This window comes from Pelodiscus sinensis, chromosome 3, assembly GCF_052426305.1.
Source record: "Pelodiscus sinensis isolate ZL-2025 chromosome 3, ASM5242630v1, whole genome shotgun sequence".
NCBI classification, from domain to species: Eukaryota; Metazoa; Chordata; order Testudines; family Trionychidae; genus Pelodiscus; species Pelodiscus sinensis.
Window position 1 is genome coordinate 188,493,454 of NC_143054.1, and position 14,960 is coordinate 188,508,413.

General features: G+C 41.5%; 1 protein-coding gene across 8 annotated transcripts in view; it reads left to right on the forward strand.

Moving 5' to 3' along the window:
- KIF16B (kinesin family member 16B) overlaps positions 1 to 14,960 on the forward strand; it is a 234,749-nt gene that overhangs the window by 99,825 nt on the left and 119,964 nt on the right. For all 8 annotated transcript variants that reach the window (XM_075925620.2, XM_075925621.2, XM_075925627.2 and 5 more), the window contains exons 13-14: positions 13,356 to 13,475; positions 14,316 to 14,367. In XM_075925620.2, coding sequence (XP_075781735.1) covers positions 13,356 to 13,475; positions 14,316 to 14,367 — 172 coding nt within the window. The remainder of the gene's footprint in view (positions 1 to 13,355; positions 13,476 to 14,315; positions 14,368 to 14,960) is intronic.

Here is a 14,960-nt window from a genome sequence, read left to right on the forward strand (position 1 = left end):
TTAGAGAGATCAAATTTGAGTACTTAATTTGTTTCTCATTGGGATCTGTACCTTTTACTTTTCTCTTTCTATATCATTCTTTGTGTTTATGCATATTCCCCAACTTATTGTTCAGAAAAAGGAAAAAATTCCATGCTAATGAGATAAGAACACTTAATTTGATTCTTTTAATTAAAAGAGCAAAGCACTTCAGCTAATTTAGATAAAACATAAACACTTCTGCAGCATATAATTCCTTTCTTATATTAGCTTTTAAAATATTCTTTTTGTAAAGGTTTATTTTAATTTCACCGTTAAGCACATGCTTTCCTTCATCAATATACCTTCATAGATACTTTCTTGGAGTCACATCCCAGTCTTCATATACGCCAAAGAGTTAAAAGCGGTGATGGTGTTAGGATATGATTAGGGCCCTACCAAATTCAAAGGTGTGAAAAATGTGCTATGGACCGTCAAATCGGTTGTGCACTTTTAATTTATACTATACAGATTTCACAGGGGAGACCGCCATTTCTCAAACTGGAGATCCTGACCCTAAAGAGTTCATGTGAAGAGGTAGTTATTGTACTGGGCGGGGGTAGGACATTCTATTTCCATCCTTCCTTTTGCACTGCCTTCAGAATTAGGCAGCTGGAGAGTGGGAGTTACTGGCTGAAGGGCCAGCTGTGAAGGCAACACCACTGCCAGCACCAGTGCAAAAGTAAGTATGTGGTTCTGCCTTGGGAGCTGGGCCCTCTGCCAGCAGCCACCCTCTTCAGTTGCCCATTGCAACCCTTTCTACTGTATCACTGCTGCCTTCAGATTTGGACTCATGGCCAGGAGCTGCTGCTTTCTAGCCACCTAACTCCAAAGACACTGTCTCGTTATATAATCTCTCTCTCTCACACACTCTCTCACACTCTCTCACACACACACGACGACCTTGCCCAAAACTGAAAGAAGGCGTATAGAACAGCTGCCTTATGATGAGAGTTTAATAAGACTGGGACTTTTCAGCAAAGGCTAAGGTGGATATGGCAGAGATCTGTAAAATCATGGCCATTGTGGAGAAATTAAATAAGGAAAAGGATCACCAAATTAAGTTAATAGGTTGCAGGTTTTTAAAAAGAAGTATTTCTTCATGCGGTGCACGGTCAAACTCAGTTCCTTGCTAGAGTATGTTGCTAAGGCCAGTTCTTTAACATGGTACAAAACAGAGCTAGATAAATTCATGAAGGATAGGTTCATCAATGGCTATTAGCCAGAATCAGTGGGAATGGTATCCCTAGCCTCTGTTTAGCAGAAGCAGGAATGGGCAACAGGGGATGGATCTCTTGATGATTGCCTGTTCTGTTCATTCCATCTGGGGCACCTGGCATTCGCTGCTGTCAGAAGGCATCTTACTGAGCTAGATGAACCTTTGGTCTAATCCAGTATGGCTTTTCTTATATTTTTATGTTGACTCTTTTTTGGGTCAGGTCTAGGGGTGAAAGTGTAAACGTGTGCACGGTTAACCGATGAGCCTATGCTGCTCCCACTCCAAGTGTGGCAGGCAAGAGCTGGTGCATGTGGGGTGCCACCTCTCTGTCCCCACGCTGCTGCCCCTAATAGAGGCAACAGTGTGGGGGGCAGGTGGCTCCACAAGAGCTGCTTCCCTCCCCCATGGGTAAACATGTAACGGCTGAGATTTTCAGCACTTCCCAGTTTACCTAAATAAATGCATTTTAACATCCCTAGTCAGGGCCCCTATTTTTACATCATGAAATTTTAGATTTAAATATCTGAAATCGAACATTCCCCTTCAAGTAATGTCCCTGTGGGTGCTCTGCTTACATCTCAGAGTGTCCTCGCGCTGGCAATTGGAGATTTTTTGCCTAGCAGTGCCTTCCGAAGCCGTGCATGCACAGCTGCTGTCTCATGCAGTTTTTGTCTGTTAAGTGAGCGCGTAGCACGAGTGTCCCTCAGTTCCTTTTCCACTGTCCTCGGCAGAAGACAAAGTCACAGCAGTGCTCTTCTTTCTGATGAAAAGAAAGATAGTGTAGTTAGATCATAGTTTGTTACTACAGTAAAACTCCGATGGTCCAGCACTCCTGATGGTCCGGCACCATCAGGAACCCGGAAGTGCTCCGGGCAGCCGGACCATTGGATCTGCTCTGCCCCCAGCTTTCCCGATTCAGCCACTGCTAAAACTGGCCAGCGGCTGAATCGGGGAAGCTGGGGCCAGAGCAGCTGAAGTGCTGCCGGGTAGGTCCCGTAGCGCTGCCCCTTGGGGCTGCGGGACCAACCCGGCAGCACCCCAGCTGTCCCCAAGTCAGCTGCTGTTGAAACTGACCAGTGGCTGACTCCAGGAAGCCCAGGGCTGAGCTGCTCCGCCCCGGGCTTCCTGGAGTAAGCTGTTGGTCAGTTTCAGCAGCAGCTGACTTGGGTACACCTGGGACAGAGCAGCTGGGGCACTGCCGGGTTGGTCCCAGGCGTCCCGATTCAGCTGCTGATGAAACTGACCAGCGGCTTACTCCAGGAAGCCCGGGGCGGAGCAGCTCTGCCTCGGGCTTCCTGGAGTCAGCCGCTGATCAGTATCGGCAGTGGCTGACTTGGGGACACTTGAGATAGAGCAGCTGGGGTGCTGCCAGGTTGGTCCAGTAGCGTCAAGGAGCAGAGAGACTTTGAGCTACCAGAGACAGCAGCAGAGGCCATATGATAACAGGCCCAAACAGTGTTTACAGAAGGAGGGCACAATATAACCAGTCCTTCAACAACCAATCTACTATGACCAAACAGGAAATTTGAAGCTGCAGTCAAAGGTCTGGGCGACCACTCCATCGATCCAGTGCATACCAATGCTATTTTCCATCCTCTTCTGAGACCCTTTTATCAACAATGGGCCCTTAACACTTCGGACAAGTGGGTCTGTAACCTGGTGGCCTGCTAGGGGCCCTGGGGTACCCTCCTGTTCGAGGGTCACTACCCCGCCCCTTTCCTGCCCCCGGCTTCTAATGCACCGTTCCCACGGTCCACTCCTAACAGTCCTTTCCTCGCGTCCCCGCCAATCCCACCGGAGTCTTCCTTTTGCTCCCCGTCCACTGCGCCGCTGCTGCAGATCGCTGGCTGGTCCGTCAATGCCACTACCGCAGGGCTTCCCATCGGCTCTCTCCGGACGCCCGCGTCGGTCGCCTTCCCTCCGCGTCCTCTCCTGGCTGTGCCCCCAGCTGGTCTCGCGGTCGGTCCTGCGGAAGAGGCTGAGAGCAGAATCTCCCCTGCTCTCCGCTCGCCTCCCTCCTCCCTGTCTCTTTCTCCCCTCTTTTAAATTCCCCGCTCGGCGTTCCTCCAGCCCCCGCCCTTCCCGGGGCCGCTGCCAGCTTCCTGGGTCCTAAAACCCACCTGTTAGCCTCTGGACTGCCGGGCGCATGCGTGCCAGCCGTGCCGGCTTCCCCCGACCCTGCTGGCTGCCCCGCCACGCCGCGCCGGCTGACACTCCGCGCGGGGCTGCAGATCCCGTGTCCACTAGTGCGGGGGTGAGTCCCCCCATCACAGGGTCCTTGAGATCATCAACTTGGGCTGCACAATTCCTTTTACATCTGTACTCCCTAACCTGTCCCTCTTCAGGGACCACTCTCATGAACCCCTTAAACAAGCGGAGGTACAGAAACTATTCAGCTTAGACTTCATGATAGCCAGAGCCTACCTTCTTACGATTCCAAACCTTATGCGACCTTATCAAATATACTTCCTTTACGACTGCTCACACATGTCTTCTAATTCTAGGGCACATGGCAGCCGCTACCTTCATTGTCTCCTTTGTGAGACTACATATGTGCTGCCTACAGTCCTGGTATGCAGCCATCTGCATTCCCAACCAACATAGCTGTTCAAGACATCTTACACTCCCACCATTAGTTCTCCAATCTCTTGAATGGTGGACCTCCCCATGAAATCTTCTGAGGAGCATACCTTTCCATTGCCCAGACCCATCAGTAGTGATCACAACTAACGCATCACTCCAGGATTGGGGCACTTGTGGAATGCAAACAGTTCAGGGCAGATGGTCACGCTGTGAGATGCAGCTCCACATCAACAGTTTAGAACTCAGGGCCATCCGCAAAACATGTGTCCACTTCCTCCCTGTTATCCATGGCAGAACCATTTGTGTCCTCATGAACAACACACTCTCTGTTTTACATCAGCTGATGGGGTTCCCAGTCACACTCACTATGTGCAGAGGCAATCCTGTTCTGGTGTCAGAAGAACAACATTACCTCAACTGCGATGTTCGTACCATGCCGGCAAAACACCACTGCCGACAAACTGAGCAGACACTTCACAGAACAGCTCAGTCTCAACATTCTCCTCCCAATCTTCCAACAATGGGGGTTCCCAGTCATAGATCTTTTTGCAACAGCAGCCAACTGCAAATGCCCGTTTCTGTTCCTGTGTGGGTCGGGGTAAGAGATCAGAGGGAAACACAGTCACCATTCCTTGGACCTCTCCCCTTCTCTTTGTCTTCCCACTAACTACCTTATTCTCCAAAATACAGGACTATGTAGCACTTTAAAGACTAACAAGATGGTTTATTAAATGATGAGCTTTCGTGGGCCAGACCCACTTCCTCAGATCAAATAATGGAAGAAAATAGTCACAACCATATATACCAAAGGATACAATTAAAAAAAAATGAACACACATGAAAAGGACAAATCACATTACAGAACAGAAGGGGGATGTGTGTGGGGGGGAAGGAAGGTGAATGCCAGTGAGTTAATGATATTAGAGGTGGGGAAGGGGAAATGTCTGTGAGTTAATAGTATTAGAGGTGATAATTGGGGAAGCTATCTTTGTAATGGGCAAGATAGTTGGAGTCTTTGTTAATTCCCCTGCGGAGAGTGTCGAATTTTAGCATGAATGCCAGTTCAGAGGATTCCCTTTCAAGTGCAGATTTGAATGTCTTCTGAAGTAGGATGCAGGTTAGCAGGTCATTCAGACAGTGTCCTTTCTGGTTGAAATGACAAGCAACTGTCATTCAAATCTGCACTTGAAAGGGAATACTCCACTTATCTATAAACAAGAGGCCACTGTTTCACTAATATTTTTTTCTTTTTCACACACAGAATTTCATAGGCTTTCTCCTCTAAAAATTATTTGTTTATTTTATTTTAAAATAAACACTATTTTAGGAGGCTGGTATTCATGAGCAAGTTACAATTTGCAGAATAATGGAGATTTTTTTTTCTTTTCCGAAGCAACAGATGAGTTCCAAGTTTCCAAGTGTTTAAAAGGGATCATGTCAAAACATGAATATTTTCTTGGAGGAAAATCAGTTTTGAATTAAGAACTACTTTTGTGCATAGTTGTGAATGCATTTTTATATGGCATTAAATATTAATGCTAGACTGCAGAAAACTTTTAAACATTGTGAATCCAGGATATTATAGCACATTTTTATTTGAATACACCCAACATTCTAGTTACTGCAAGAATCTGCTTTGGTTATGCAGTCTTTTTGACTACTAATGTAGGGACTTTTGCAACTGCATATATTTACACATAATTTCTTTAATTTGGAATTACGTATTTTTGCATAATTTAAATATCTGGACAATTTACTCAGAGTAATGTGCTATTTTACCAGTAATGTCGGCATAATGTATTCTTTGAACAGTGTGCCAGCAGCTAACTGTTCAATATTTAAAGTAAGAATTAAATTTTTGCAGTGGAAAGTGCAGTTGAAATTAAGCTGAATGTCTTGGAGCAGGTTATTAAAAGGGCAGTGTCATGATTATTTACCATTTTAATATGTGTAGTGCCAGTGGCGTTAGCAAGTGTGACTAATTGGATGCTTCATACCATGTTACACTGATCAGGGAATATCTGAAGCGTCCTTTGGACGCTCTACATTTCCTGAAGTAGCTGAACTGCTGGCTTTAAAGAAAACTTATATGAGATGTGATTTGCATTTTCCGTTCAGGTAAAGGTACAAAAACAATGTTTGAATTTTTCTTCCTACATAAACTGCATAGTTTCTAGTACACATTTGATACGGTTCAACATGTCTTATCCAAGATACAAACAAGTTTTTTAGCACCGTACTTCCCAGAAATTTAATGACTAGATCTTCATTGCAGGATTTTGTCATAAAAACTTTTACTCCTAATAAGCACTAAAGACTATGTAGTTCTGGGGGAAAGAGTGGAATTCTGTCTTGACACTCACATCTTCCACCGAATTGGTAAAGAAGTTGCAATGTCAGAACATTTGTTTATGATAGTGCGAGAACAAGAAAGAGGTCAACTAAATTCCATTAGTTGTGGCCCTTATTCATGGAAGTGGCTTTTATCATTGCTCAAATTAAGTATGCTGAAGTAATGTCTTGAATAGGGATGCTCTCCTGAATCTGAGGGTTTAGCTGTCAATTGAGCACATTTTGATGTGGAAGTTAGACCTAAAAAGAAAATGTAATTGTTACAAAGACGTTTTTGGTGCAAAACTACAGCTTATTCTGTTATTGCTTGATAGTTTGTGTTCTACTCTGTTTTCTTATTATTGTGTTACTACAATGTTGTTTTTCCTAGTCAGTGGTAAATGAAGATAAGATGCATGCAGTATCTTCAAGTTGTAGAAGTAGAAACCCGAGTGTTTATCCTTTTTCAAAATTACAATTTGTTGTTTTTTTTCCCTACTCTATAATAGGAGTGTCTGATTTCACAGCTTTTGAAAATTTGCAGTACAAATCCAGGTGAATCAAGCCATGGAACAAGTCTAAACATTTATTTGCCTCCTACATATGGCATACTTACAGACCTTTGACTTACTTGAAAATGAGGATCGTGCCTCTATGAGAACTGAACTTATTGTGACCTGTGCGAGGGTTATTTCTGCTTCGTTGGCTTCCCTTCTGGTGCCTTCCCTTTACTTGTTAGTTTTCCACAAAATAAAGGTTGACATTTGGGTGACAACATTCCTCCAGTAATCTTGTGTGCAGGGGGAGACAGGACTGAGGAAACAGCAGCAGGTCTTGGTACAAAAACTCACCTGATCATTCCTTATGATAACAAGAGTTAAAAGAAGTTGCCAGTAGGAGTAGGATGTATTTGTCCTTCTTTGCTTTTCCGATTTCCCCTACTGTACTACGGATTTCAGGACAAGACCACTTTTCTTGTATCGATATAGCAAAATATGTGTGGTATGTGTGCGAAAAAGACTATTGCTTTCATTACTTTAAGATAGTAATTGATAACAATACTCAATACTTATTTACAATGTGATCAGGATGAAAATGATTACCTAATTTGGGGTTAGATGTATTTCTCTTCACCTTTCATCCCTGTACTCACCCACAGCATACTGATTAAACTAGAGGGGAATTTTCACTTTTCTCTATAGTATTGTGTAGGGCTCACCTGCTGGAATCGAGGCTGGAATAACCACTAGAATGACTATGGGCGAACAGATGCCACCCCAATGAAAAAAATGGTGTTCAATTGTACTACTTCGGTTCTGAGAGAGTTTCTTTTCTTGGTGTACTTTTTTAATGAGTGTTCCAACTTCATATGGAAAGCATTCTTGAAGTTAGATGTCATGCCTTCCTTTCTCAGAACTTCTGTGCATATTTGGGAGTCCGTGTACTAGGGACAATGTTGGGGTGACATAAGACACTGAAGAGATCCTTGTGATAGGGATGTAAAATCCTGTTTAATAAGTTAACTGGTTAAGTATTATGTTTAACCAGTTAACCAATTAAATGGGGGGAGGAGAGGGGGTGTTCTTCCTGGGCTGGAGCTCCCCTGCCCACGGCAGGCCTCATGTGGCTTGAGGAACCCCTTGTTTCAGCTCCCACTAGTTAACTGTAACTAGTAAACCTCTCCTGGTAAGAACATAAGAATGGCCATACTCGATCAGACCAAAGGTCCATCTAGCCTAGTATTCTATTTGCCTACTGGCCAATGCCAGGTGTATGTGCAGTTTGGCCAGCAGCTCAGAGAAGCTATGTAGGATTAAATCTCTATCACTACCAAGAATATGTGATCTTTGATATTCTTTTCCAGATGCTTTTCACATGGCCACATTTGAGCACATTTTCACGAAGATGGCAAAATGCACATCCCTGACGCTAAGGCAGTCCTATGCCAAACTTCATGTCCCTGTTCTAAAGCATTAGAGGTGGTAGACCTTCTCAATGAACTATTTTTAACTATGGTTAAATCATGAATTTCCCCTTTAGCCATTTCTGAGAATAAGATAAACATTTTAGCTGAAAGTTTTTAAAAAACCTTCAGTCTGAGGCAGGCACCTGGCATGGAAAATTTTCAGCCCAAATGATTTAAGTTCAGCAAAGTTATTTAAATACCACAAAACAGTATCTTCAAAGGAAAGTGTTAGGTAACTTTAACTATGATGATGCTACAAGTTCTGTCTAGAATGCATTTTGCAATGGAATGCATTATGTGTATGTAATTTTCAGGAATATAGCCAAAATAATGGAACTTATTTGGTTTTCTATTTTAGATCTGAATAAATGAACACCACATCACATAATTAATCATTTTATTTTTAATAGTAGTTAATAAATGTTGTTAACCAGCCTAAAGGAGAAACATTTTTTCATTGCTTTTAATTATTCATAAGTGATTTTCTTCCCTAGTTATGATTTCTGTACATCCTAGCAAGCCTAATTTTTCCTCACCAAGGGATGTTAGCAAATAATTTGTTTTGCTGAGAAAATATGGTTAGCTCTAAATATTTCATCTGTTGTGTTGGACTAAAAGTGCCAGCAGTTTGCAAACAGCATCATCCTGGTGGGTTTTGGAGTATTCAGTCATGTCATATAGGTGTACTATAAATTATGTATATAAGTAAACCCTACTCAGTAAATATTTAATGTGTGATAGATGTTTTTGTCTGAAATTACTTTTTCACTTGAACAATGATTTAGTTTTGAGGTGATACTTATACAGTATTAAGGAGTTGCTGAATGTAGTTTGAATGTCAGAGAGCTTCAGGGCAGCATTAATAACAAGCTGACTTTTTCTGATTGCTTGAAAAGTTGAATTTATACTTTGTATCTCTTTTATTTTTATTTATTTATTTTTGGTTTGGGGTGTTTGTCATGTCACGGTAACATTTAGGCTTGAAAGAGCTAATATTAGAAAAATCTTGTTCAGATTTGTGTCAACCTGCTGTATTTAGAGAAATTTTCATAAAATACATATCCATTAAATAGGGAACTGTCATTTTACTGTCACTAGATAGGTCTTGTGGGTTTAGAAATGCCATTAGAAAAGTGCATGTTTTTTGATACACCGTTGTGAGATTTGTAAATTTCCCCTTTTTACAATATCAGATTCTCTTTTATATATGAAAGAAATCCCAATTTCTTTGCAGTTTTCCTGCATGGTTTATACCAAAAAAAACAAACCAAAAATGTCCAAAGCAAACTTCAATAATAAGGGTACCTTTACATCTTACCACTGTTGTTTAATTGTAGATCAGTATTAAACTTTATTTCAAAACAAACTGCCATCTCTAGTCTTGTTATATACATTAGGCACATTTCTCATAAGAGTATCTGCATTAGTCTGTATCGGCAAAAACAAGAAGGAGTCCTGTGGCACGTTAAAGATCAACAGATTTATTTGTGCGTAAGTTTTCATGGGTAAAACCCACTTCATCAGGTACATTGGAGTGGAAATTAGAGGCAGGGAGGGGTGGGTGTGTGTGTGTGTGTGTGTGTGTGTGTACTAATTATCACAAAAAGTGTGTGTGTGTGTGTGTGTGTGTGTGTGTGTGTGTGTGTACACTAATATATCAAAAGAAGGGGGTTAATTATCAAGTGTAGGATCGGTATTAATCAGGCCAATTCTGTCAGGGTTGATGTGTCTGACTCGCGTTACCTGATGGGGAGGTTTGAATATCAAGAGAGGAAAATTGCCTTTGTAGTGAGATTATCATTCTAAATCCTTGTTCAGTCCTAATTTGATTCATTAGATACATTGATATAGTATTGCCTGTGTTTTAAAAATGTTACCAGAAATCATTTATCACTTTTAAAGGTTGCACTTTTGCTGAATGGCACTATACTCTGTGAGTAGTCTGAATAGAATCTGGTATTTGGCGATTATGTACAGTTAAAATTATGGCTGTAAGTCTTATATTTATTTATTACTGTCAATATTTTGTGCTGCTTTTATATTATAGTTTGCTAATTATGCAAAATTTTAGATTTTTCATTCTTCCAAGCTCATTATTGAGGAAGCTTGTTTATTTAAAGTGTGGCCAAATAGAACTCTCAATTTTCCATCCCTTATGCTTACAAATTCCATATGAATATCTAAACAACACCAGAAGTAGTACATTAATAATGCTGACTGAATGAAGTTTCAATGTTCTTTTGATTAATCCTCCTAATCTGTTGTAATACAGCTTCTTGACCGCCTATTCATAAATAATACCTTTTTAGACTTTCTGAATAGCAAGCTTGGAGTTTACATTTGAAAATTGAAATCTAAATATTCAGTCTTGGTTATTTCCTAGTAAACCTTTCAACAGGGACCATTTGAGGTACATCTATACTGCACATTCCATTTGATGATATATAGAATACATATGCTACAGGCCCCCTAAAATGGGGAAATAATAGTGTAGACAGTGAGGCACTACTTAGCTAAGGAGAGCATAGACACATCTGAACTCTCTAGGTATGTACCCTACTGGGCTTTGCCTACCCATTTTAAAAATAGCAGTGTAGTGTCCTGCAGTTATAGAATCATAGAATACTAGGACTGGAAGTGACCTCGAGAGGTCATCGAGTCCAATCCCCTGCCCTCATGGCAGGACCAAATACTGTCTAGACCATCCCTGATAGACATTTATCTAACCTACTCTTAAATATCTCCACAGATGGGGATTCCACAGCCTCCCTGGGAAATTTATTCCAGTGTTTGACCACCCTGACAGTTAGGAACTTTTTGCTAATGTCCAACCTCAACTTCTCTTGCTGCAGTTTAAGTCCATTGCTTCTTGTTTTATTCTCAGAGGCCAAGATGAACAGGTTTACTCCCTCCTTCATATTGACACCCTTTTAGATATCTGATAACAGCTATCATGTCCCCCCTCAAGCTTCTCTTTTCTAAACTAAACAAACCCAGTTCCTTCAGCCTTCCCTCATAGGTCACATTCTCTAGATCTTTAATCATTCTCGTTGCTCTTCTCTGGACCCTCTCCAATTTTTCCACATCTTTCTTGAAATGTGGTGCCCAGAATTGGACACAAGACTCCAATTGAGGCCTAACAATGGAGAGTAACCAGCGCAGAGTAGAGCGGAAGAATGACTTCTCATGTCTTGCTCATGACACACCTGTTAATGTATCCCAGAATCATGTTTGCTTTCTTTGCAACATATTTAACTTGTGGTCCACTATAACTCCTATATCCCTTTTTGCCATACTCCTTCTCAGACTGTCACTTCCCATTCTGTATGTGTGAAACTGATTGTTTCTTCTTAAGTGGAGCACTTTGCATTCGTTTTTATTAAACTTCATCCTATTTATCTCAGACCATTTCTCCAATTTGAATTATGACCCTATCCTCCAGATTAGTCGCAATCCCTCCCATCTTAGTATCATCTGCAAACTTAATAAACGTACTTTCTATACCAATATCTAAATCGTTGATGAAGATATTGAAGAGAGCCGGTCCCAAAACAGACTCCTGTGGAAACCCACTTGTTATGCCTTTCCAGCAGGATTGTGAACCATTAATAACTACTCTCTGAGTACGGTTATCCAGCCAGTTATGCACCCACTTTATAGTAGCCCCATCAAAGTTGTATTTCCCTAGTTTATTGATAAGAATATCATGCGAGACGGTATCAAACGCCCTACTAAAGATATACCACATTCACCGCTTCTCCCTTATTGACACGACTCGTTATCCTATTAAAGAAAGCTATCAGATTGGTTTGACATGATTTGTTCTTTACAAATCCATGCTGGCTGTTCCCTGTCACCTTGCTACTTTCCAAGTGTTTACAGATGATTTTCTTAACTATTTGCTCCATTATCTTCCCTGGCACAGAAGTTAAACTAACTGGTCTGTAGTTTCCTGGGTTGTTCTTATTTCCCTTTTTATAGATGGGCACTGTATTTGCCCTTTTCCAGTCCTCTGGAATCTCTCCTGTCTTCCATGATTTTCCAAAGATGATAGCTAGAGGCTCAGATATCTCCTCTATCAGCTCCTTGAGTATTCTAGGATGCATTTCATCAGGCCCTGGTGACTTGCAGGCATCTAACTTTTCTAGGTGATTTTTGACTTGTTCTTTTTTTATTTTATCTTCTAAACCTACCCCCTTCCCACTAGCATTCACTATGTTAGGCATTCCTACAGACTTCTCGGTAAAGACCGAAACAAAGAAGTCATTGAGCATCTCTGCCATTTCCAAGTTTCCTGTTACTGTTTCTCCTTCTTCACTGACCAGTGGGCCTACCCTCTCCTTGGTCTTCCTCTTGCTTCTAATGTACTTATAAAAAATCTTCTTGTTTCCCTTTATTCCCGTAGCTAGTTTGAGCTCATTCTGTGCCTTTGCCTTTCTAATCTTGCTCCTGCATTCCTGTGCTGTTTGCCTATATTCCTCCTTTGTAATTTGTCCTACTTTCAATTTTTGTATATGACTCCTTTTTTATTTATAGATCATACAAGATCTCGTGGTTAAGCCAACGCGGTCTTTTGCCATATTTTCTATCTTTCCAACTAATTGGAATAGCTTGCTTTTGGGCCCTTAACAATGTCCCTTTGAAAAACTGCCAAACTTTGTTTTTCCTCTGTCTATTCCCATGGGACCTTACCTATCTGCTCTCTGAGTTTACCAAAATCCGCCTTCCCAAAATTCATTGTCTCTGTTTTGCTGTTCTCCATTCTACCCTTCCTTAGAATTGTGAAGTCTATGATTTCATGATCACTTTCACCCAACCTGCCTTCCACTTTCAAATTCTCAACCAGTTCCTCCCTGTTTGTTAGGATCAAATCTAGTTGCCTCACTACTACTGGAGTCTTTCCCCACAGCGGGAAAAGACTCTGGTATCAGGCTCTGGCAGCTCCCCACTGCTGTGGGGAAAGGGCATGGATAGTGGGAAGCTGCCAGAGTCTTTCCTCTCTGCCTTCCTCCAGCTGAAGCCTTCCTTTGACACACGTGTTTACCCACCTCGGCATGGTCACTTCCTTTTTTTTTTCTTTTTTTCTGTGCAGCTATATATACTTTATCTGCAAGTGATGTGTAACGTAGATGTTGCCTTCCTGATTCATTAAAAAGTGTTAATTAAAATACAGAATTAAGAGTAGTACAATCTGTCTGCTTTGAGGAAAAAGTAAATTTTGTTATTTTGTCATGGCAGGAACAAACCTTAGCCCTAAGGAAAGAAGGAATTGGTGTCGTTTTGGATTCAGAACTGCCTCACCTCATTGGCATTGATGATGATCTTCTCAGCACTGGGATCATCTTGTATCACTTGAAGGTAAATATACCTTCCACAGCCTGCCTCTTGTGTGTGTGTGTGTGTTGTTTTTTTTTAATGGTCAACTTTAATTATAGTGTTAATTTGCAGTCTACATGAAGGAATCATTTCTCCAGGACTGTGACCTCACCTGTAAAAAGGCTATAATTTGATCAACTTAAAATATCAATCAGTTAGTGCCTAGCTCTGTCCGGAGAGGCTACTCTTTACCTGATAATAGGTGTATGATATTCTTACCGCTCTTTTGGGATATGGCTAGACAGCAAGGATCTATCGGAAAAAGATACACAAAATGTGGAGCACATTTTGCATATCTTTTTCTGATACTTTTGTCGGAAGAGGCTTTTCCGAAATATGGCCTGTTTAGACTGGGCCAAATTTCGGGAAAAAAAACCTTCTTTCGAAAGCCCCCTTCCTCCTTGTGGAATGAGGAATAAAGAGGCTTCAGAAAGAGCACGTTTGCTCTTCTGCAAAAAAAAGGTAGAAGAGCAAATGCATTCCCTGGATGTGGTGGATTTTTTTGGGGATACCCCAGTCTAGCTGTACCTTTTGGTTTTATATTCACCTTGTTGTAAAGCTTGGATTGAAATCCAAATATAGGTTGATAGTGTAAGAACCATCAAGCTGGTTTTTGCTCAGTAGAAGTAAAATTTGAACTAACAAAGTTGTATGATAAAGCAATTTAAAATTGTTACTAGATTATTTAAAATACAATTTGTGAACAATAATTTGACCCAAATCTGGGGGGAGATAGGAGGTGGGGAGGGGAGAAGGGGAGAAATAAAAAACGTATCCTACCTTATTTTAAAGTTTAAAAATATAGCTTTTTTTCCTATCTAGGAGGGCCAAACATATGTTGGCAGAGAAGATGCTGTGACAGAACAGGATATTGGTAAGAAAGCCATGACATTTTTCATATTCATCCATTCTTCGAATGTCTGTTTCTCTTCCAGAATCCAAACATATGACATGTTTAAAATTTCCCTTCCTATTTAGTTAGTGATATTTATATATATTGTTAATAATGAATGTATATTCTAGTGCTGTAAGGGTCTAGTTGATTACCCGATAAACACGTGCTTATCAGGTAATTGAGTAGTAACTCAACTAATTACTTCCTCCCCCCTACCTTGCTGCCTCTATCAGAGAGAGACAGACAGCAAGCAGGGGGAGCAGAAACCGGTGCTGGGGAGAGCTGGCTTAAATGCCAGTCCCCCTCCCCCCCCCTCCCCCCCCCAGCACCATCTGAGAGGGCAGAGGTGGCAGAGACATAGCTGGGACTGGGCACGAGCCGGTAATCATCTGATTCCCGGCTTGCACCAGAGCCTGGACGCTGCTCTTCTGCTTTTTAAATGTAAAGTAGAGGTGCAGTGAGAGTGATTGGGTGGGAGTGGGAATCAACTGATTTCTGGCTCGCACCTAGTCCACCCTCATGTCTCTGCCTTGTAAATGTATTAAAAACCACCAGGCTCTTAATACATTTAA